Below are 25,468 nucleotides of genomic sequence, written 5' to 3' on the forward strand. Positions count from 1 at the left end.
TCTTTAAAACTTATCCCACTGATATCCAACCTAGGTATGTAGCTCAGGGTCTTGTTGCCATCTGCGCTTCGTTCTTTGCTTGTCCACATTTCATAACCAAACGCCACTCATATTCTAACCCTTCACTCCAAGCTATAGTATAGTTAAGGCAGTTCTTTTTTAACTTGTACATAAAATTTAACTAGTTTTAAGAACCTCTAAAACCTTTCCAAAGAATATTAATAATTTAGGAGTTTCACTCATTGCTATGTGTTAGTCCTAAAGTATAAGCTCAAAAGTTCATTGTTTTTTTTAATACACAATCATTAGGCAAAGTTAGGTGACCTACGGCACATCTTAAAATATCAAATATAGTGGAGAGATGTTGAGAACTATAGCTAAATAACTCTTGGAAAGACACAAATACACACACACACACACCCCACACAGCTTCTTGACCAAGTGCAAAAATGGTTTAACTTAGACACTCCATGAAGTAAGATTGACAAAAAAACTTTATTAAAATCTACAGCTCACAAATACAAAATTCTTTTAGTTAAAAAAAATAAAGTATTTTAGCATAAATATGAACAGTCAACATTCCAATAATATGTTAATGTAAAGTGTAAAAAACCTAAAACTTTCTGTTATACAGTTAATAGAGTTGTGGTGTTTCTTTGTTTGTTACTGGTTTTTTTTACTGTAAAATTGGAATGTCTCTTGTCAAATTAACATGCTTGCCTCCTTTAAATCCATGTGCAAATTAATTCAGCAAATTCATCCTTCATTACGTGCCATAAACTGAAAGAAAAATGTTTAGTTGCATGGTGAGAAAATATCAGCTTAGACGTGTATGTGTACAATGTCAGCATGTCTCAATCTTTAGTCTGTAATAATAGCATTAAACATACAGTACTAAAACTTAAGTGGTTATTGAAAAATTGCTACAATAAGGTTGACAGAAAGGAAATAAAATTTTGCCATATGCCTTCAGTAATTACTACTAGATAATTAATGATAGGATAGAAATTGATCTTACATGAAGAAAATCATCTTCATACATATTTAAGATTTTGTTAAAACTTCCACCCGCCTTTTCTCAATGCTTCAGTTTAGGCAAAACCTGCTGCAATAGTAAACATTGGAGAGTTCTGGTAACAAAAAAAATGCTCAAAGTGTATATTCATGAACTCCAGAGTTTTAAAAAGCAATATTGATCTTTGTTTGTCCCCTAGGAAGGTCGCAGCAAATCATCTAAACCAGAAAGCACTAGTAGCTATAATTACAGGGTAGTAAAAGAGGTAAGATTCTTCCATTCCCAAATATCAATTTCTTTTGTACTCTTTTCTTTTTTATGTATACACTGAAGAATTTTAAATGTGTAACAGAGTAATTATGTTATTGTTTGAACATAAAATACTCTTTGACTTAGGGAAGATAAAAAGGCAGTTGCTGGATACATGGAGTTCTGTAGTTGAAGAGTTTGGGTTCCTAAGGAACAGCTAAATGTTCAGTACAGGGATAAATATTTGTGAACAATCTTAAATATCATAACTCGGTCTAACTAGATCTTAACAAGCTCACGATGTGATAAATTAGGCAAATGAAGTGTTGATAATATGTGTGATCTGTATATCTTAATTTGCATTTCAATTGGGCAAATAGTTTTAAATTCATCCCAATATGTGCTCCCAATTGCTTGAGGAGGGATGAAAGGACAGAAATAGAGGCTTGCTATATAATTTCTAACTAACACAGATAAGAGATAACAGATAATCAGAGTGGAAGGGGACCTTATAGGTCATCTAGTCCAACCCCCCGCCCAAGCGGGAGACCTTACACCATTTCTGACAAATGGCAGTCCAATCTCTTCTTGAACGTCTCAAGTGATGACGTTCCCACAACTTCCGAGGGCAAGCTGTTCCATTGGTGGATTGTTCTCACTGTCAGAAAGTTTCTCCTTATTTCCAGGTTGAATCTCTCCTTTTCCAGTTTCCATCCATTATTCCTTGTCTGGCCTACAGGCACTTTAGAAAATAGCTTGACCCCTTCCTCTCTGTGGCAGCCCCTCAAATATTGGAAGACTGCTATCATGTCTCCTCTGGTCCTTCTCTTCAGTAGACTCGCCATGCCCAGTTCCTGTAACCGTTCTTCATATAATTAAATCTCCAGTCCCCTAATTATCCTGGTTGCTCTTCTCTGTACTTTTTCTAGAGTCTCAACATCTTTTTTATAATGTGGTGACCAAAACTGGATGCAGTACTCTAGGTGTGGTCTTACTAGGGCTTTATAGAGTGGTATTACTACTTCACTTGATCTTGATTGTATCCCTCTGTTAATGCAACTATAAAATACGTGAAGGTATATGGTTAGGAGTCTCTTTTGCCTCTCTCTTCCCTTTCCTCATTTCAAATAGAAAAAAAAACTAGATTGACCAATTAAGCATTTTTGTCAATCATTCTGCTTCTGCTAGAGAGAATTTTCCTGAAGAAGGGCTCCAGTACATGTCCAAAAGCATGGAAGACAAAACCAGTGGTTCCAGTGATCAACCCAGATTGGATCCTGTAGACCTGATATTGCTTAGAGCAATGCAGATAATAGTGTCAGCTCCTGGAAATATTGATTTATCCACATGAAAATTTTAAGATTTGGATGATTTTTTTGCTGTATGTTTGTTACTGAAATATGAAGAGACAGAAGCTTGTTGTCCTTGAATATGAAAACTAATGAGGGTCCAACATTGCTCTTTAGTTATGGTAGCCACAATCTTAACAAAATTGCTGCCTTATTTAAACAGTTCATTTCTTTGTTTTGTTCTTAAAACCAAACTCTTTGATTTGTATCATTCTTTGTTCTGTCGAAGAAACAGTTTTTCCTTCTGCTTTGTCTGGGGAGAAAAATCGGTTTCTAAAAGGAATATTTATTTGCAGATTTTGCTTCGCCTTAGCAAGCTTTGTGTCCAGGAGAGTATCTTGGTCAGGAAAAGCAGGAAACAGCAGCAGAGATTGCTCCGAAACATGGGGGCTCATGCGGTGGTACTGGAACTCTTACAAATCCCCTATGAGAAAGTGAGGTTTGCATGCATCTTTTACTTTAACTTTGTCCACAAAATATTTTCATACCTTTATTACATCTAAAGCCCACCTCTCAAAAATGGCACTGAGCATCAAAGAAGCTGCTAGTGTTAAGTCTCTATATCTTTGGAAATGGTTTATTCATTTAATGCTTAGCAATAGCACTTAGACTTATATACTGCTTCAAAGTGTTTTACAGTCCTCTCTAAGAGGTTTGCAGAGTCAGCATATTGCCCCCAACAATCTGGATCCTTGTTTTACTGACCTCAAAAGGTGGAAGGCTGAGTCAAACCTTGAGCTGGTCAAGATCAAACTCCTGGCTGTAGGCAGAGTCAGCCTGCAATACTGCATTTTAACCACTGTGCCACCATGGCTCTGTTGCTTATTGAAGCAACATTGGACAGAATTTCTGCCAAAGCTTTCTCTATTACAAGGATGAATAAAAGAAAAAGCCAGAATAATTTGGTTTTTATTGAGAAGGAGATATAAATGTCCATGAAGTGTCTAAAGCAATACCTGGTCCTTCAGTTATGCATAGAAATTAATATTGTAATTTTTGTAGCTGATTTTCTTCCCAATTTAAAATTGGTAAATGTATATAGTCTTGAAGCAATTCAACAAGAGAAGCAAAGCATCACAAAGGATGAATGGCAAGAAGACGTACAGAACAGTTGGGTGTTCTGAGTTTAAAACTAGTGAAAATGGGGGGGGGGGATGTCCAGCTTCCTTTCATTGGGCCAATTGCTTTCTCTCAATCCAACTTCCCTCACAAGAGTAGAGTTATAGAGAAAATAAGAGGAGGGAGCATTAGGTATTTATGTTGCCTTGAGTTGACCAACTCATGTAAGGGAGTAAGGAGTTTCTTAGTAATGATGTTTGAATGTTCTAATAATTGTGTGCATACGGTATGTATGTTGATTGTTAGCTAAATGTTATGAGGATCTTCAAAAGAGAACTTGGCTACTGTAGTTTTAAAAGGTGTGTCTATTCTTCCCATTAATAAAATGATCTGTGCTAATGGTTTTCTGAGCACAGACTGGCAATGATGTTCTGTAATTGGCTATGAAATATTTAGAAATCTTGTAAGTGACTGGTGATGGTAACATGTTACATCACAGAACCTTACCCCTGCTTTCTTTAATTTGCTTGATATAATTATTATGGACAGGCATGGATTCTATTTGTCTAATCCCAATGTAAAACTATTAGAATAGGTCATCCTGAAGCTATTGTAATCTTAATCCTTTGGGAGATTTATTTTGTGTGTGTGTTATAGGCTGAAGATATACGCATGCAAGAGATCATGAAACTGGCCCATGAATTTTTACAGAATTTCTGTGCTGGCAATCAACAAAACCAGGCTTTGCTACACAAGCATATAAACCTGTTTCTCAACCCTGGGGTAAGAAATAATTAAAGTCTATTCCATAAACCTGTTTTATATTTGTCCCAAGTGGTTGAGTTTTGAGTTTCACTGAGAGTTTTCTGGATACAAATCCAATTTTGAAATCCTCATTTCTGCTTCATGCCAAAGCCTGTGTGCCTTAAAAATACAAAAACAGGCAAAAAGTCCTAAGTCAAGCTGTTCTTTCTTGGCACACAGAGTCACTCACAATTTTACCGAGTTACATATCTTCTATTGCAGCATATTCAATAGTTCGGGGTGCTGCAGTACAAATTATGTGATGGAAAAGTTCATAATAAAGCAGAAGGAATGTGATGTGGTTCAATGAATGAAACCTGTGGTTTATGTTTTTCCAAGAATGGTACAGCACACCAACCAGCAATAGCTCATTTTCTGATGGTTTATTTTTTTTCTTCAAAATGGGTCACTGGCAGACTCTGAAAAACAGGGGTGTCAAACTCAAGGCCCACGCGCAAGTTCCAGCCTGCATGGTGCTTAGATCCGGCTTGTGGGGACGCCTTGGAAACAACAAAGGACTGGTCTGTGGTGCCTCTGCCAGTGAAAACGGAACTTGGATGGGCTCTGTTTTTGGCTGCGATGGCCTCCTGCAGCCCTCTGCCATGAAAACAGAACTTGGGGGGGGGGTGCTCTGCCTAGGGTTCTGGATATCCTGTGCCACCTTCTGGGGGGTCCTCTGTGTGGCCTGAAAGGGACAGTGAGGCTCCTCTGGAGGACAAAGGTTGGTCTTTTCCCTGGTCTCGCCTTTCTCCACTAAGACAATGCCCCCCTGGCCACCACAGGTACCCCTGACACAAATGATGTTAAGCTGGCCACGCCCACCCAGTCCCCTGAGGTCAAACAACCCTTATGCAGCCCTCAATGAAATTAAGTTTGACACCCCTGCTTTAGAAGATGACCAGGTTGAGTCGCAGGTCAAACATGTCCCAGTCATGAGTCTGTTCATGCCCACAGGAGATCTAAGTCCAGCCCATCTTGAATCCCATTGACCCTTATCTACCATAAATTTCCTTGGACTGTTAGTAGTTCAGATGCTTGTAGAGAGTTTAAGCTTGCAATAAATCTTTATATTCATTTGAACTGCCTGTATCTTCTGATTTCCCTGGCCCTTGACACTCTGTCTTGCTTGTAATCTGCAGTTTGTAAGAAAATAATCCCAAGAGTCTGAAAGGTATGGATAAAGCTGTCTTATTAAATGGTACCCTTGATTTCTAAATCCAATACACAACACCACTTGTTGAGTGGTTAATATTGTTATGTTCTGTTGTTTTGCTCCTTAATATAGATACTGGAAGCCATGACAATGCAGCATATCTTCATGAATAATTTCCAGCTCTGCAGTGAAATTAATGAGCGAGTCGTTCAACACTTCGTGCACTGCATCGAAACGCATGGAAGGAATGTCCAATACATTAAATTCCTCCAGACAATTGTTAAGGCTGAAGGGAAGTTCATTAAAAAATGTCAGGATATGGTCATGGCTGAGGTGAGAAAGATGCATCCGTACTGCATATTTATAGATATACGATTGGCCTTAAGAAACTCCAAACTATGAGAAACTGGCTGGTTGTCAGATATCAATGTTCAGGAGTTGGTATTAAAAGCTATACTGTAGTCCACAAGATACTGTAGTAATCAGGACTGGAACTAAACAATGTAGTCATAAAGCACAATGTCACGCAACTGCATCCTCTAATGAGAGCAATCCTGGCAGTCTCCAGTTGCTGTTGTTATCCGAATCCCAGTGATCATTACCCTGATGCAACTAATTCCCAGACCCAAGCTTGGTAAGGAAAGGCAAGGGAAGATAAGGAACTGCCTCCTCTTTAATTCCCACCACCTGCTTATCATTCCACTGCCATCCCGGCCCTTTTGGACAACCTGCACAGGTTGTCCTTGGCAGCAATAGCACTGGGGCTGATAAGGCAGCTTGGGGCCTTCAGCAGTCTCAGCCAGCTGTCACTGCCCCCTTGTAGTCACCCTTGTGCGTCCCTGATGTGACAACTTTTATCAGAGTTATTTGATCTAATATTTTAATGGTTTGGCAAGTAAAAAAAAGGTATAATATGTTAATTTTGTAAATCTGTTTTGTTTGTGAAGAAACACAGCTATAAAAAACAAGAATGAGCTAAGTGGTTTATTCTCTAAGGAAAAAAAATAAAAATATGGTATTTAAAGAAATGTCTTACTAACAAGAGCCATGTCACTTTCTTATAAGACTGCAAATCAGCATCTTATTTTAGATGTGATCTCACATATTTCAGTGGGATTTACATTCTAGTAAATATGTTTGCCAGAAGGCATTAGTATGTCTCTTCTGTTTTTTTTTCTAAGAGAAGTACATAGATTTGCTTTGTGAACTAAACTCAAAAGAGTGTATGCGTTAATTAGTTAGAATTGAAACCACCATACCAATTTTCTGTAACAAGATAGAGCGATAGTCCTGATATCCCATATTTGCATACCTTCCCCAGATTACCCTTATTCATAATATAAATTTAAGAAACATGTCAAAATCTTGCTGTAGAAATGTATGAACTGTCAAAGAAATATTGTAGAAGACATGATAATGATTGCAGCTTTCTGATTTGCTAGGAGCCTGTTGAACATTGTATTAATTGTTCTTCATGTAGGATGGAATTATGACTCTCTTCTCTTGGTAGTTGGTCAATGCAGGGGAAGATGTCCTTGTGTTCTACAATGACAGAGCCTCATTCCAGACGTTAGTGCAGATGATGCGATCAGAACGGGACAGAATGGATGAAAACAGTGCACTCATGTATCATATCCACTTAGTAGAATTGCTGGCTGTTTGCACAGAGGGCAAAAATGTCTACACCGAAATCAAGTGCAACTCTCTTCTCCCCTTGGATGATATCGTTAGAGTTGTAACCCATGAGGATTGCATACCTGAGGTAACATGCTGTTTTGCTCGCTCCTGCTTGTTAAGCTGAGGTGAACGGCTGGGAATTATGTTTTAATCAGGATGAGGAACTTTACAGAAGCTTTTATACTTTTTTTAATTTGTGGCAATGAAATCTTCATTGGCCTCTCCCCTACTCCTCCCCAAAGACAAGTATCATCCCTCCTTAGATCAAGGATTCAATTAAGGACAGATTATGGTTTTCATTACAGCTTAAACAAGAGCAGACAATATCAAGGGCTGTTATTAGAAATTAATTCCCTTTTGGTAACTTTTTTCCTGGTACAACACCTATAAGATTTTTACCATTTTCACAGATAGCTAAATGAATCTTAAGTTTATTTTTTTTAAAGTTTATGACATTTTCTTCACTTTGACCTTTGTTTCTTAGAAGGAATGTGCCTATAAGCATTTCCTTGGTATCTACCACATTTGGTATCAATTGAGTAAGAAACCACCTGTAAAATGTTGCATTTTTATATTTTATGGTTTATTGTATTTTATGGTTTACAGAACCGGTGTAAAATTTGATCACATCACATGACGTATTGAGACATTTTTGTGGGGCCAGAAGGGGTGTGGCCTGCACATGACACATCTGGCCCGTGCGCCACCAGTTTGACAGGCCTGGTTTAACAGGAATAACTCTGAGCCCAGCAAACTCCTTAGAAAATGAACATGATTGGTGGCAATCTTCTGATACCTGTAGCACTACTTTTTTACATAAATAATCTATGTTCATTTAAACCCTTTATGATTCTGTTGTCATTAAGACTATCATGAACTGTATAATGCTACAAATAACTTTCCACTAAGATTGTAAAAAGAGGCTAGCATGTATGTAGGCTGTACATAAAATGTTATTGCTGTGGCAGGACTAAAACTTCTGATATTTAAAAAGAGGGAATAGCTGTCACCAACTAATATACCATGGTTTTTATAAGAGATTTTGGATCTAATCTACTTCAGAATGAAATACTGTACAATTTGCATTCAAATCCTGTTTGAAATTGCTGCAAAAATAATTTTGTTTCTGCTTTCAGTGGTAAATTTCTGCTTTCTCCCAGCTGCCTCTCATCTCCTTTTGTGAAAAAAAAAACCTCAGTTAAGCATTATGAAGGCTAACTGCCATATCTTTTCAATCAAAGTCTAAAATGATGTGTTGAACTGGTTTGTGGTTTGCAACAACTAAACTGATATTGATAATGACTAACAAATCAACTAAGCAGGATAATATTTTATAGAAATAAAAAAAGAATGTGGCGAGGAAGAGTTTTATCTCTGAGAATGGAGTTATTTTTTTTCATCATTGTCCAGACTTATGTGACAGTTTTAATCTGTTTTTTAGAAGGGTATATAAATTATTTGATTTGTTATCTTCAGGTGAAAATAGCCTATATTAATTTTCTAAACCACTGCTATGTCGACACAGAAGTTGAAATGAAAGAGATTTATACAAGCAATCATATGTGGAAGCTCTTTGAAAACTTCCTTGTTGATATCTGTAGGGTAAGTATTTGTAGCTGGAAATATTAAAGCGTAAATCATGCATGTCACATTTGAATGCTACATATAAAATTGGAAAAGGCTGGAAAAATCATATCCATTGTTTCAGTTTCATTTGAAACATTCTCCATAATTTTATACATATATGGCAATTAGATTAATTACAATAGTAATTAATAACATTGGCTTCCCTCATGTAATTACAGTGATAATATGTGTCTATTTAGATTTATATGAGGTTTCATAATTCTGAGGTTTGCAACCCTCTAATCCTTCTATAATTGCCCCCAGCTTCCAGTTCCTAGTTAACTTTTCATGCTGTTGGTTTTCTGTTCTGAGGTAAGCATAGATATCTATGATGAAAAATTATATTAGAAGACTTTTTAAATGTTTTTATCGTAATGCTCGTTTTTAGATACTGTTCTTTGTCGATATTGGGGAAAAAAGTGATACAAAACACAACAGAATAATAGAGTCAGAAAGGACCTTGGAGGTCTTCTAGTCCAAGCTCTACTCAAGCAAGGAGATCCTATACTATTTCAGACAAATGGTTGTCCAATTTCTTTTTAAACACCTCTATTATTGGAGCACCTACTACTTCTGAAGGCAAATATAACAAGCCCTTCACTTTATCCTTTCTCTTAAAAAGAAGGGGTCCTTGTCAAATTTCCAGCCATTCATTTCCTTCAAGCAAGACATTGTATTGCTACACTTCCTCTAAGCACACACATACCCTTCTATTTCCCCTCCACCCAAAGTTAACTTTTGAGTTATTGCGCACACTCAATCCTTACTGCATGCTAGGTGTATTGGAGTGTGTGTGTGTCAGGGAAATGAAATGATGTTTGGCTGACAATTGTTCCTACAATCCTAATGACTACAACTTCATTCATTGATAAGTGTGATTTGTAATCTGGTTTCTATCCAGTGAATAGTAAGGACATGGATAAAATCAAGTTTTCTTCTTGGAAAAAGTGAATTATGAAATATTTCCTATTATTTTCATTTTGAATGCTACACCAGATGCTTGAGAAAAGTGTTGATATGTTGCTACTAGCCCAGCTCTACCTAAAATTATTTGCCATATAAATTCTGCTATATGGTATATAAGAAACTTAATAGTAGATCTTTCCAACATAGGAGCGAATTTTTTTTTTTGTCCAAGAGGCCTTGAAGTTTCAAAAGAGAAGGAGGATCTCTATTTTTTAACTTTCAGACTAATGGTTGGTGTATTTGTTCCTATTCTCCACTAGGTCTCAAACTCAGAAGTAGACATTTGTAGCAACATTATTGGTGGTTATAAAAAGTAATTTTTTAAAATGCACATATAGGAAGTTCCCAACTTACGGCCACAATTAAAACCAGAATTTCCATTGCTAACAAGGAGAGAGTTATGCCCAATTTTACAACCTTTCCCCTGCCCCCCAGGGTTATTAAACAAATCACTGCAGTTAAGTGAATAATATGGTTGCTAAGTGAATCTGGTTTCCCCTATTGACTTTGGTTGTTGGAAGCTGGTTAGCAAAGTCACAGATGGTGATCACATGACCTCCCGAGATGCAGCAACCATTGTAAATACCAACTGGTTGCCAAAGAGCCTAATTTTGATAGGGATGCTGTGACAGCCGTAAGTGCAAGGATTAACAGTCATAAGTGCAAGTCACATTTTTCAGTGCTGTTGCAACTTCAAAGGATCATTAAATCAAGTTGAGGATTACCTATTCCCTCCCCAAATGTGCTTTACATTCTTTCATAATTTCGAGAAAAGTTACCTCTCTAGGTATATTAACAGATAACAGATAATCAGAGTTGGAAGGGACATTGTAGGTCATCTAGTCCAACCCCCCTCTCAAACAGGAAACCCTAGACCATTTCTGACAAATGGCAGTCCAATCTCTTCTTGAAAGTCTCAAGTGATGGCACTCCCACAACTTCGAGGGTAAGCTGTTCCATTGGTTGATTGTTCTCACTGTCAGAAAGTTTCTCCTAATTTCCAGGTTAAATCTCTCCTTGTTCAGTTTCTATCCATTATTCCTTGTCTGGCCCACAGGTGCTTTATTAAGTTTAACTGCTTGGCATTTGTGAGAGGATTAGAATTCTTGCATCATTTTGTTTTAACAGATTGCATTATTTTCCAGACTTGCAACAATACCAGTGATAGGAAGCATGCAGATTCTATTTTGGAAAAATATGTGACTGAAATAGTGATGAGTATAGTTACTACCTTCTTCAGTTCTCCATTTTCAGACCAGAGCACAACTTTGCAGGTAAAGAACTAAATAGAAAAATTAAACTATGCAAAGCAAAATGAGATCTATGTTTCTTACTATTATACCCTATTTTGATCTTAGAACCACTTCTGATATTGTGAGTTATACATTATGTTTTTGGAGTTGGAAATAATTTCTGGAAAGATTGAATTGTAGGTAAAACTAAGAGGTTGATTGTTTCAATATTCCACATTTCCCTGAAGGGTGCTTTCTGTAGAAGGGCAGGTGATTCCTACCTTCTAATTTTTAATGTTTAGCATAATTTGTAGTAATGTTACAGAGACATCTACTGGTCATTTCATTGTTTCCTATGAGCCAATTCCATTTATAAAATATCTATGTCGTATTTGTAGCCTAATTTATACACTGACATTATTGAAACATGACTTTTTTCATTGAAATTTGTCTTAACATGTTTTACACAAAGAAATAGAATTAGATTTAAATGGATTCCACCTACAGCTTACAATAGATGGTGTTTCCTATTTTAGGGTAGGTATTTTAATTTTACTGATAATTTGAAAAACATTATGATTGCTTCAGTAGGTAATGGTGCAAACTATATACCCCAGACTTCAAGGCAATTTGCTTTTAAAGTGCTGTATCTCTGGGTTTCACAACAAATCACTTTTCATGCTTGTTTGCTTAGTTTCGGTCCCACTCTTCACATTTCTTGACCTCTGTTTCTCTTTTTGTTACCCTCCTATTTCCTTGAATTGAAATGTACATATTCTTGTTGTCTTTTTAGACTCGCCAGCCTGTGTTTGTGCAGCTTTTACAAGGTGTGTTTCGAGTGTATCATTGTAACTGGCTCATGCCCAGTCAAAAAGCATCAGTGGAAAGTTGTATCAGAGTACTTTCAGATGTAGGTAAGAAAACTATATTGATTTTTTGACTTATTAATCATTTTTCTACCTGCTGCAATTTAAATCCAATGCACATGATAGTACAAAATATACTATACCTAAATACTTAAACCCACTAGCAACGATGACACGGCTTCATATCCCAAACACACTCCAGAAGAGTTCTATCTTCAGCTTCTTCTGGAAGGTGAATAATTTTGGAATTTCACTGGGGAGCCTTATCTAGGACTGTAATAATTAATCCACATAAGCTCTTTCTCTTCAATATATGTCTATCAAAAATATCTATTCTCCAAAGCACCTGAAGGCAGGACAAGAAGCAATGGATGGAAACTAATCAAGGAGAGAAGCAACCTAGAACTAAGGAGAAACTTCCTGACAGTTAGAACAATTAATCAAAGGAACAATTTGCCTCCAGAAGTTGTGAATGCTCCAACACTGGAAGTTTTAAAGAAGAGATTTATCTGAAATGCCATAGGGTTTCCTGCCTGAGCAGAGGGTTGGACTAGAAGACCTCCAAGGTCCCTTCCAACTCTGTTATCTAAATTCTAATTCTAATCTTGCCCTCAGATGTTCTCCCTTTTCATCCGTTACTCTAAATTATGCTGTTTTTTTAAATAACTTGAAATATTGAACATCGGAACATATTTGTTCAAGTATTTTTGTATGGAACCCCAGCAGTCTAATCAAATATATGCTTTATTTTCACAATTAAGAATGTTATATTAAGCATGATAACTCTGTATTACCTTTGGTTATAGAAGCTTATTAACCTTTGTGAATTGGGAAACGAGCACAGGAAGAGGCTGTGAGAAATTCAGGTTTGGCTTGGGTTTCCCTTTGGCGTTCATTTGTTTGTTTGTCAAATTTAGATACCGCCCATTTCACTGTCTAAATGATGATGAGCAGTTTACAAATGAAATTTTGGTTGGTTATTATGGGTACAGAATGCTGGACTAAAAGGTTTTGCCTAATAGAAGCTGCTATATAGTGTACATGCAAATCTAGTGATATCAAAAACACAAACAAAACCATTTCTACCAATGTCAGTGTTCCTTATGTAAATTTGCCCTTTCATTTCTCTAGATGCGAATCTGGATCATATCCTTCTTAAATGCATGTTGTATAACATGTCATTGGTTGAACAAATGATAATACATTATATATTTCAGCAAAGAGCAGAGCGATTGCTATCCCAGTTGATCTTGACAGCCAGGTCAATAACCTCTTCCTGAAGTCTCACAACATAGTGCAAAAAACAGCAATGAACTGGAGGATGACGGCAAGAAACGCTGCTCGGAGAGATTCTGTGATGGCAGCATCAAGGGATTATCGTAATATCATTGAGAGGTTGCAAGTGAGTACAGATATATCAATATCTGCTTTTAAGTATTTAGGGGATGTGTGATTTATATGAAGAAATAGCATGTCACCCCTTTGAGGTAGCCCAGGCAAGAAAACCAATTGTGAGTACTGCCTTTATTGTAAAGTTACAATAATAGAATCTTGCAAGACTGAAACTACACCTTCCCCACCCACCTTCTGAGATGTTTGCCGTGCCCCTAGTCCCCTAGACTAAACTGCCTTTTACCTGATCTTTGCCTAGTCAGTGTCTTCTTGCCCTGTTGTCTCTCAAGTACATTCTCACACACCTTGATATGGCCCTAGGTATTTAGTATGTAATAAATGTTATTAATAGTAATATTAATATTAGTAGAAAATGCCTTTTTGCTTTTTATAATGTCCATTTACAGATTTTAGTAAGTAAATGGAAATACTCTAAATATGTGTTCGCAGTATTGTATTGTAAGTACTTAGTGTTTGTAACTTTAAAGAAACCTTTTTCTACTGACAGTGAGAAGAGAAATGTAGAAACAATAAAATTTGTTTCTGCAGGTTCCCATTATAATGTTAGTATTTAAAGTATTGATCTTGTTTTAATTAAGCATATTCTTACTTAATTGGCATAATTGTTTTAAAAAAGTACTTGTCTGTATGATTTGTCCATGTAAGTTTCAAACTAAATATGCACCTACTTAGGATATAGTATCAGCTTTGGAAGATCGCTTACGGCCACTGGTCCAAGCTGAATTGTCTGTATTGGTGGATGTCCTTCATAGACCAGAACTGCTATTCCCAGAAAATACAGATGCTAGAAGGAAATGTGAAAGTGGAGGTTTTATCTGCAAGTAAGTTGAGGGTCAGCATTTTCTTTATTATGTTAAAATAATTCTTGCTCTCTTCTAAACTGTTACTATAGGTTAGGGTATATTGATCTTATTTTGCTATCAATTTGTTATCATACTTTGTTTCTTGTAATATTTTTGTAATATTCTAGTAGCTTTCCACATGGATCTATTGTTACTGAAGCTGGTAATAATGGCTTCTGAAAGCAGAAAGTAATTTTAATAAAATTGTACTACAGATCATGTGCCGTTACACAGTACTTAATGACTGGATTCATATATTGCATTAGTCATTGTTTGTTTAAGCCACAACAGCATCATTCATACCATATGCTAAACCAGTCATATACAAACCACATTGTAGATTACCATGTTATGTGAATCAGGCCTTGGTATTCATCTTATTTATTTAGAAAATGACAATATTGGGTAGAACAGTGAAAAATTACTCTGAGGATAGATGGATAGGTAGGAGTCTCTCAATCCTGTGAGAAAATGTGTATGGCATAATAATGTGGCATATTAAGTTTTCTCATCCTGTGTTCATCTGCTTGATGTAAAAATGCAGCATGTTATTATATGCTGGACTGCATGGGATCTGGTCAAGAAAACAAGAATGATTCCTTCTGTTAGCAACCACAAATCTCAGGTAAAATTTATCCTTAGTTTAAGTATGAGGATCCTGGTTAAGTTTTGCTAGTGAACGTAACAAATAGACCATTTTGAAAAATATGTTTATACCTAATTTTATAACGTATGAATGAATTAATTCTTTCTTCAGAAATCCTTGTAGACTATAACAATGTGTTGTAATTTTTTTGTTTCTGATATATCATCTTAGAACCTCCTAGTTCTTAAGCCACGAGAAGCAACTTGTATTTTATGAAATAAGCTACAAATATTGTTGTTCCTTGACAGAGCTGCTTAATTTTAGTTCGCTTATTCCACATTTGTGCAACTTTAGTTTCTCAGAGCAGATTATACTGTACTTCAAAGTTTTCTATATAGAAAGTGTATGGATTTATTTATTTATTGCTTCACATACAGTATATTTCTGAATTATGCTTTGAAGGAAAAAAAATAACAATATGGTTGTCTTTTGGACAATTGGTTTTTTCTATCACCTTTAATGCAAATACCTACAAATGCCTTCCTAATTGAGTAGACATTCTAGTACTGAAACAAACTGATCAATTGGTTGTTTTCAGGTTAATAAAACATACTAAGCAGCTGCTGGAAGAGAATGAGGAGAAACTTTGTATTAAAGTATTACAGACACTCAGGGAAATGATGACCAAAGATAGAGGCTATGGAGAGAAGGTACTTTGATTAAAAGTCTACTGTTTTGTCTTTTATTCTGTCTTTTTTTTTTTTTTTTTTTGCAGAGTAGTTAAAATGGCAGTATGGGTTCTTTATAATTGTTGCATTTATTTTTTTAAAGTCAAAAACAATGGTATGTACAACTGAATTGCTTATTATTTCCAGTTCATTTTAATAGGACAAGGGACTCCTAAATTCTGCAGCATCTCTTTTTCATCACTGTTGAGGATAATGGATTATATAATACTTAAGTATATTATATATTTCTTATTTGGAGTGGCCTGGTGGACTAGAGGTGAAGACATTTGCCTCTCACTTGGAAGGTTGAGAGTGACAGATGTTTCTCTCTCAGGGCTCAAAGAGAGAGTATCTGCTGTGAACTCTGCATAGTCATCAAGAAGGGCATCTGGCCAGTAAACGCTGAATTCCATTCAGTTGCCTTGACTCCACCCCGATAAGAAGGATTACAGGGTCATAAAAAATGCTAAGTAGCTTTTAATCACTTTGGTAACAGACAATAACACATAGTTAATAGAAATAATAAATCCTGTTCTTTGAAGGTTGTGATCTAGGCAAGTTTTAATCTTCAAAATTTGCTTTCTAGCTCATTCAGTAAACACATTGGCAGAAATATGCAACCATTAAACCTCCAGATATCTATTTACAAACCAGTTGAGCATCTTGAAATTTAGCTTCAGCAAAATCTGGAGGATTATACGTTCACCATCTCTGTATTCATTCCAGAGGTGGCATTCAGCAGGTTCTGACCAATTCTGGAGAACCGGTAGCGGAAATCTTGAGTAGTTCAGAGAACCAGCAAATCCCACCTCTGACTGGAGATTTTACAGTATCCTTCCCCTGCCACCACTGATTCATTCAATTGTAGATAAGCTAATTTCATACTGATTCTCAGAAAACTGGCATTCCAAAATGGATTCTTTTTTACTTGAAGATATAAAACATATCTTATATGAATGTTATGGATATGTAAGCCTAGGAGACTAGCAAATTTATGCCAGTACAGGGTTGCATAAGTGTCGGCACTTATAAAAGCACCAGCATAAATGAAATTACCAAAATTTTTCACTGGCTGAAATGAAAAAAATTGAGGGGGAAAAGATATTGCATTTTTCCATCAGGTCTGAGCAACACCGAGAACTAGTCTTGGCAGATATTCTCCCATTTACTTCCCTATATTGTTAAATGGCATGGATGTGCAGAAAGGAAGGGGTTTTGCGTCCCTTCGTTATTGCCGCAAAAAAACAAGTTAGGAATCTTAGGAAACTGGGAACTGTGATGACCCGAGGTGTGGCACAAAGGCAACACAGTCAGATAATCAGTAGGAATCCCTTTATTAGCTCAAACTTTGTCCGCAATATCCTGGTTACCTTCTGGCTGAAGAAAAACTCCCAGGAACAGCCTTTGGCTGCAGAGAATCAAGTCTAAAACGTGGTCAACAAACACTGTAAGTATAAGTCAAATCAAGGCAAGATGATTTAAAATTAATCCGGCAGGGCAGGAGCAAGAATTCCAGACGTGAAGGCATGGCAATAACTCAACATGGTTGGGAAGATGCCAGGAACACAGATAACTAAAATCAACACAAGATAAACTCATGTTTGTTCCCAGCAGCTGCCGCACTCAGCATGCATTTCTTTTAAACTTTAGCTGTGGCTAAAGAAGGGAATCAGGGCCCTTTCCTCCCCCGTAAGCCACAGAACCCACATTGCTCTCTTCTCCATTTCTCCCTGCGTGCCCTAGGATGAAGAGGGGGTGGGCCTAGGTCTTCCTTTGAACTCCTTCTCCCTTGTTCTACCTCTTCCCTGCTCTGCCCAGCTGGACTTTGCCCTTCCCCAGTTTCCTCTACAGCCAATGGAGCCACACTCCCATTCCCTGTCAGCTGTTCATCTTCCTCCTCGGATTCAGACTCCTACAACGGCATGACAGGAACAATGCATTAGCTTAGAGCTGCTGAAGTTGAGAACTGTATCTCCCATGACACCTTGTCATGCCGCTGCTATGGGAGAAGAGAAAAACAAAACTATCAAGTCTTCTGCCTGTGTTTGCTGCTGATTGGATGGGAAGTAAATTAGATGGGAGTGTTTGTTGGCATTAAAATTTAAGGCTCATCATATCAAGGAGTATTTTCTCCCCAAAAATGTAATCTAACTGCTATAAGTGTAAAAGTGATGGCCATTAATTTGTGTATTGAATGGCTCACTAAAAGATGATAAATCAATTAATGTTGCCTTTTGACGAGTTTCCTTTGATCCTGAAATTGTTGTGGCCCAAAGAGTTCCACAGAAGTAGAAGAATATATGCCCAAGTTGATTGGAGAACCAATGAATAGAGTTAAATGGCCCGACATAACAGATGCAAAAAACCTCATCGAACTGGATGACCTTCTCTGCTATTTTAGGTCTATGTGCACTTCTGATAAAAGGGTCATGATAAACTAATTATATTGAACTACACAATCATTTAACTGGTCAGTTGCAGAACTTTTATATGACTGAAAAACAATCAAAGAATAATCTCTAGGAAAAAAAGTGACAAATGTTTTCTAAGAAATCTTAATTATTGTTCTGTTAAGCTGGGAAGGACTTAAGCCCTCAAATTATTTGAAGAAAGTAGCAAAATGGGGTATTTTGGCAAATCTTTCTCTGAACACATGAATTTGATAATCCCAAGCATTCTGAAGGAAACCCAAAGGTGCTTTTCAAGATGCAAAAGAAAAAAAAAGCACCTGGATGACTGAGAATCTCCATAGACATTCTAAAGGGAAGTTGCTGTGAAAATCTGTAAATCTGTTCTAGGGCCCTTAGCAAGAGGCAAATCAAAAGGTTACATTGCTAATTGAGAGCTAAGTGCACTTTAGGATTTCAGAAGCAACCCAGAGCAGTTGTGTGTATATTAGGAGGCTCTCTAACATGAGCTGCTTTCAGTTGTACAGAGAAGAACATTTATACATTTCACACTTTTTATAAACAGTTGTCTGGAATATGTCTAGTTTAATCAGCTGCCTAAGATTGAGCCAATGCCCAGTATTTAAAATGTGTTTCCTTAAAGTTCCCAACAGAAGAGAATCACAAGATCACAACATCTTCCTTATTTATCTATTTCCACCAGTTGTAATGGTGACTGGTCACCATAAACGTCAATTTTAGCTTGACGAGAACATGCAATAGATATGGCTCAATGTAAGAACTTATTCACAGCTGAACCCTTTCTGAGTCTCAGCCATATTCAAACAAAGGCAGCCAGCCTTTACTTTCAAGCTATCCCAACTGAAAAATAATTTTGTTTGTGTGTTTTGCTGGATGCTTCATTAAAATCTCCTGATACCTCGAAGCTCCAAGATTATGTGGAGAACAGTTTGAAATTCCATGCAATTAGTATGGAAAACCTCTAAGAAAAGCAGTTAACGAGAAGAAATGTTCATAGGAGATTGGGAGGGTGGGTGTCAAAATGGAAAAGACAATGATACCAAGATTGATATGAAAACTAGCATGGCATCTCACATTGGCAGCAATCTACTTTGCAGGAAGAAAAGAATACATGCCAATTGTACGGCTAACCATTTAGCTAATTTTCAACCTGATTCTGCTTTATCAAAGTGTAAATCTACTATATTGTGTGCATCTTTGAATTTATTTAAAAATAATAATTACTCTTTTTTTCTGAAACATATTTATTTCACTTAGTTATTTGAATAAAATGTTATTCTAATTTTTTTCCAGTGGTGAAAAAGTCGGAATAGGGCAGATTCTAAACATTATAACTTATAGTCTAAAGAATTATGTGACTATTAAGATCTAAATTCCTTATGTCAATCTGTTATCTCAGTAGCAACTGTATTATAGTTTCTATGAATGCAAACTAAATGTATGAAATATATTAAAGACAATCATGGTACTATTGATTATTTTAAATTTAAATCTGATATATTGGAAAAGTTTAGTTAAATAGATTAATTATTGTAAATTAATTAGAAATAGTGCAGCATATGAGAATTGTGAATATAAGCAAATCAGGGGCAAGCTTGGAAACATCTGTGTGTAATGTAGCCATGATAAGTAGCAAAGAAGGATCTTGTAAATGAAGAAAATCTTACTTGTATTGGTGCTCTAGGAAAAGTAACACTTTGAGCTAAAGCCTTCCAACAATAGATAAAATATAAGAAATACTGTTTTACTTATTAGTTGTTTACCAAATCTATTTACTGTACAGGTAATCCTCGACTTCCAACAGTTCATTCAGTGGCCATTCAAAGTTACAGTGACACTGAAAAAGTGACTTACGACTATTTTTCACACTTAGGACTATTGTAGCATCCTGTAGCATTAGATGCTTGGCAACAGCTTCATATTTATGATGATTTCAGTGTCCTGGGGTCAAAGGATCATCTTTTCTGACTTCCTGACAAGCAAAATCAAATAGGAAAGCCAGATTCACTTAACAGTCATGTTACTAATTTAACAACTGCAACAATTCACTTAACAACTGTGGGAAGAAAGGTTGTAAAATGGAACAAACCTCACTTAACAAATGTCTCACTTAGCAACATAAATGGGCTCGATTATGGTCGTAAGTCAAGAACTACATGGATAGACATATAATTCTTTTTCAGCCATTTCAGAAAAAAGTTAAATGGTTCGCTCCAGTTTTATGATTTTATGGTACATATAGGTTTGCTTTTTTTTTTTAAACAGTGTCAGTATAGGAGCAGCTTTAATATATTTCTTAACCATGAGAAAATAATAGTAAAAGTCTCTAAAACTAAGAAGCTCAGCTTAAGTCTCTTTTTCCTGTTAAAAGTTACGCTGCAAAGAGTACCAACTTTATGATGCTGAATTTAAGTACCGACAAAGACTTTATAAATGGCACCTGCTTGATTTCTATATGAGCTTAAAGTACAATCAAATTTACCCAAGTTAACTGATCAGTGTACACTTTAAAACAAGTTTGCTGATTGTGGATTTCAGTGTTTTTGCTGACTGTGATTTGTTTTTATATCAAGGAAAAACAACATTTCCCTCAGCTGCACTTTTATTCTGAATATACAGATGAAGTTAAATTGTTATGCTTGTTGTACATAGAAGTTGCAGGAGTTGCATTGTATTGAATCAAGCCAATGAACAATCTGTGTGAAGCAAGAAAGAAATATGCTCTGGGGCTCTCAGAAGGATGGATTGATTATATTATTTTTTTTAACATAGAGTTTACAAACTACCAAGCGGCTATGGGTTATGAGGAGAATGCTTCCAGCATCTACTCAGTCTAATAATATTAAAACTAGATGTTTTGGGATAGGATATTAGATCCTTTTCATGGAACATACAAATGGTACCATAGGAGCCACACAATATCAAATCCCAAGACACCTGGTTTTAATATTATTAGGCATAGTGGATGCTGAAAGCATCCTCCTAATAGAGTAGTCCTTGACTTACAACCATGATTGAGTCCAAAATTTCTGTTGTTAAGTGAGACATTTGACCAGTGAGTTTTGCCCCATTTTACTACCTTTCTTGCCACAATGGTTAAGTGAATCACCGCAGTTGATAAGTTAGTAACCTGGTTGTTAAGTGAATCTGGCTTCGCCATTGACTTTGCAAAAGGTGATCCTATGACTTGGGACACAGCCACACTCATGAGTATGGACCAGTAACCATCTGAATTTTGATCACATGATCATGGGGGTGCTTCAAAGGTTGTAAGTGTGAAAAACAGCCATAAGTCAATTTTTAACTCACTACTGTTACAAGTTGAGGGCTATCTGTAAGCTGTAACCACTTGATCGTTTGTAGATTAATTATAGTAAAAATAGTATATTATTATTATGCATTTAATTGTCCCACTGAAAAGTTTACATGCTTTTAAAAGAAAAAGTTATATGAAACAATAAAGAATAAAACGCTTAATGATATAGGGATGTACGGCCATATTTTCCAAGACACTGTTAGTTAGGTTTATCCATATCTGATCATATGTCCTACTAACATAAGCTAGTATGTCTAATATATTTATATCTAGTGTTATATTCAGAGAAGATGAGAGAGGTGGGTTGTTTTTTTTTGAATCAACAATCTTACAAAAGAACTGGGTTGAAAGAGTGGAAATTATGATTCTCAGTGTCTATAACTGATTATTTGCCATTTCTCTTTCATTAATATTTATTTTCAATTTCTTTTTTCTCCCTCTTGTTTTTCTTTTTAGCTGATTGCACTTGGTGAATTGGATAATGCTGAGGTTTTGAATTTCTTACTTTATTGTTTCTTTAGTCTTCCCTGGTGGTATCCTGAAGTCAGTAGCCATGTAATATGTCGTGCTGTCTTGTCAGTGTTTATGCATTGTGGTTCTCATGTTTGTGCTAGTGATGTAGTGGAGTGTAATTTGTCATGCCATGAACCATTTAATTTTAATTTTATATTTTGTTTTCCTGCAAGAGTATTGTCTGAACATATTTTTGGATTCAGTGATGTTGTATTCTTTCAAATGGTAGAACACTGAATGGATAACTCTCCCCTGCAGTATAAATGAAGATGTTTAAACATTTAACATACTATTTTATAAGAATTCTTTGAATTTAGAAATCTTAATGTGCAAAGAGGAGGGAGGCAATCAGATCCTGAATCTTGAATTTGCTATTTTGTAAAATTGAAAGAAAAGATGACACCTAGAATTAAATAACTACTTTGTGTAGCTTGCCTGATTAATTTTTTATGGCAGTTTAATGTCAATAAATCAGCAGGTAAAAGTCTGCTATAATCTATAGTTTTTCTTCTAACTGAGCATGTGATTCTAAGGCATACATGAGAAAATCAGTTAGACTATCTGACACTAGGGAGCATGTAGTTTCTGAATCAGCTCAAATTAGCCTTGTCTTTGCTCTGCTGGATTTTCTACCATCAAAATTCCACTCATAATTTATAATCATCAGATACTGCTCCATGACTATCAGAGATTTTGGCTTTTTTTTGGTATTAGAAAGATTGTAGAAAAAAAGCATAAATTAGGTGGAGTAGTTGGTCAAGTACTCCAGTACTTTGTTTTAATTTTACTGAATTTTGTTAACTAAAGAAATGGGTGAAAATTCTCTTTTAAAGTTATTTTATTGCCCCCAGAGTAATTTAAACCAACTCATTTAGCTTCAGGGTGTTGAGAACCACACTATATTCCGAACTTGTGACCATATACGTGAAATTTAGGATACTTGTTTTTTACTTAGATTTTCTGTCAAATGAATGCTTTCATACATCCTGACTAGCTTTGCATTAAATCAGGATTGAGATCAAGCTCAGTTTAGAATCTAGACCTCAATTACCAGTGAAAACTTTGTTGGCTGATTTCAGTGGGAGGATTCCATACTAGCAGCAGGTGTATTTATAAATATAGGAAATGAACACTATGTTTATTAAAAGTGTCTTCTGGCAGGAGTTTGCATTCCTTGAAACTTTTCAGAGGAAGCACAGTGTTTTCTTTTTCTACCAGCCAATTTACATACACGTGGCACAAAGAAAGAAATGCCTTTTTAAAAGTCATATTCTGTCTCCACTGAGCTTTACAATTGAAGAAGAATAAGAAAATTCTTCCAGAGGGAAAACATGCTTGTGATTGTGACGCATGATTCTGCAAAAGTTGTATTTCTTCAAGAGGAATTAGAGATAAACAGGGCTTTTTGTAACCATTTTGATATAACAGCCCTTTAAAAGTAAAGTGCATACTGAAATGCTCTGGATAAATGTATTATTAAACCAAACTGGTGTGTGAGATAAAATGAAAATCTGAAATACAGTAACACTTTTAAAAAAATCAGGGTAGAAATATTTAATTTCATTCTTTGAACTAGTCAAGATATATAATACAGTACTTCTCAAACACAGCACCCGCAAAAGTTGTTAAATTTTATTCATCTGAATGTTTCAAGAATTCTTGAAGGTACCAAAACAGTATTAAATTATAAGATACTGTCTCTCTCAATCTCTCCCACAAACTTACTTAGTAAAGGAAGTTTGGAAATTACTTGTTCTTCCAAACAAGAAATTTATAGCTCTTTCAGAAAGAGAAAAGGAAGACTTATTAGCCAAACCTTTCTCTTTTTCATAATAGGCCTTTTAACCATGTACAGTTTTTTTAAAAAACTTACTATGTTCAATATTGTTGTGGCCTCGAACTAGATTGCATAGCTACAGTGTCAAGCACATCACGTCAAGAGCACAACTATTATAGAATCATCGTTACCCTGCTCATGCATTTATCCCAGATAGCCTGTATTTTTTAATTTATTTATTTAGAAAGAGTTTATTTATAAAAGTGGCATTTATCACACGCTACTTCACCGTAACGCTTAACAATTAAGCTTTGCCGGAAGGGGGCACCCTGATGATGCTGAAGAAACTGAAAGATGTCCTACTTAGCTTTCTCCCTCCCTTCCTTCCCTCCTACATTGCGGTGAACTGCACTGTTGGACATCTGCCAGCGTTCAGGCAGCAGTTACATAAGAGGCAGCTTTTTTCCCCCTGGAATTTAGGCTCTCTGCTGATGTGTGACCTTCAGCAGTAATTGCCAATAGAATGTGGTGGAGCTGTTTACTGTTCAGTCCAGACTCTGGCTGTCAGTATCCCAGACTGCACTGGAAGATACTGCGTCTGAGTGGTTGTTAATTCTTTTTTTAAAAATAAAGGGCTAGTACAAGCTAAAGAAGCATCGAAAGAGCTGTGCCCAAAGCATATGCAAAAACCTACTTTATAAGAGGGATTTCCTCCCAAACCCCCCCCAAAAAAAAAAAAAAAACCACCCCTGGATCCAGGTCAGTTAAGATTGCATTAAGTAAAGAACATTAGGAAGCAGGAGGGAATTTTTTTTAAAGAGAAACATTTTAGGGTAAAATATACCCAGATTGATTTTTCCTGAATACAGTGGATTGCAGCCTAGACATTATTAGCCTTCTCTGCTATCATCGTCTGCAAACAAATAACGTTTCCCTGTTACTGTTTGCCTATAAACTATTGTCTCCTTTTACCTGTAGAAGAGAGTCCTGACAGAATAAATTATGATAACAAAGAAAACTCTCACAGAGGAGAAGGTGTAAGGGGGCATTTTTTGCTGCCTGGTAATTTTGACTGCAGTTCTTTCACATAGGGAAGCTTTCTATTCCTTGCTCCCCGCATGAGTGGGAAAGAAAAAGAAATGCACATCAGACTGAGGCAAAGAGTTTCTTTGTATATTTTTCTCAGTTACTGACAGGCACACCGAGTCTTAACATGTGTATTTAATTTTTTTAAAAAACAAAAAAACAAAGTTTGCCAAGCAGTGCACAGTAGTATTCACCAACACTGAAAGACACGTGGTGATTGCCCAGTTTTTTTCCAGTCTCAAGTGAAGCAGTGATTTTTAGACATAAATTGCTTAAGTTAAGGCCTACCTGCCTTAGGGGCTGTCTCTCTAATGATTTGTAAGAAAATATGTAATTCATCTCTGTTAACTTGACTTTTAAACCCTTTAGTTGCTTTAACTGTATAGTTATTGTACACCACCATACAATAGGGAGGCAGAAAGATAAGATAACAGATAATCAGAGTTGGAAGGATCTTGTAGGTGATCTAGTCCAACCCCCGCCCAAGCGGGAGACTCTACACCATTTTTGACAAATGGCAGTCCAATCTCTTCTTGAAAGTCTCAAGTGATGGTGCTCCCACAACTTCCAAGGGCAAGCTGTTCCATGCAATACAGGCTCTGTATCCAGGCAATACACAGATATTAGTAACAGGGATGACTCAGAATAAAAAAGTTAGATAAGCCCTAGATAAGTTGCAAGCTTGCTGGGTATCAATACTTTAAGGAAGCTGGGGCAGAGCCACAAAGTGGATATGAGAATAACTCCAGGTGTGCTATTCAAATTGCACTCCTTTAAGAATA

At 36.2% G+C, this 25,468-nt stretch overlaps 1 protein-coding gene across 5 annotated transcripts in view; it reads left to right on the plus strand.

Moving 5' to 3' along the window:
- ITPR1 (inositol 1,4,5-trisphosphate receptor type 1) overlaps positions 1-25,468 on the plus strand; it is a 246,074-nt gene that overhangs the window by 131,372 nt on the left and 89,234 nt on the right. For 3 of the 5 annotated variants that reach the window (XM_087954613.1, XM_087954611.1, XM_087954612.1), the window contains 11 exons: positions 1,215-1,280; positions 2,910-3,047; positions 4,330-4,455; positions 5,762-5,962; positions 7,140-7,391; positions 8,783-8,908; positions 11,044-11,172; positions 11,924-12,044; positions 13,214-13,398; positions 14,082-14,230; positions 15,436-15,547. In XM_087954613.1, the coding sequence (XP_087810739.1) occupies positions 1,215-1,280; positions 2,910-3,047; positions 4,330-4,455; positions 5,762-5,962; positions 7,140-7,391; positions 8,783-8,908; positions 11,044-11,172; positions 11,924-12,044; positions 13,214-13,398; positions 14,082-14,230; positions 15,436-15,547 (1,605 nt within the window). Of the gene's footprint in view, positions 1-1,214; positions 1,281-2,909; positions 3,048-4,329; positions 4,456-5,761; positions 5,963-7,139; positions 7,392-8,782; positions 8,909-11,043; positions 11,173-11,923; positions 12,045-13,213; positions 13,399-14,081; positions 14,231-15,435; positions 15,548-21,766; positions 21,800-25,468 lie in introns of all 5 variants that reach the window. The other 2 variants (XM_087954609.1, XM_087954610.1) reach the window with 1 other exon arrangement.

The sequence above is a fragment of the Notechis scutatus genome, chromosome 2 (genome assembly GCF_049901735.1).
Source record: "Notechis scutatus isolate UNSWTSFEM ecotype Mainland chromosome 2, rNotScu1.2, whole genome shotgun sequence".
NCBI lineage: Eukaryota > Metazoa > Chordata > Lepidosauria > Squamata > Elapidae > Notechis > Notechis scutatus.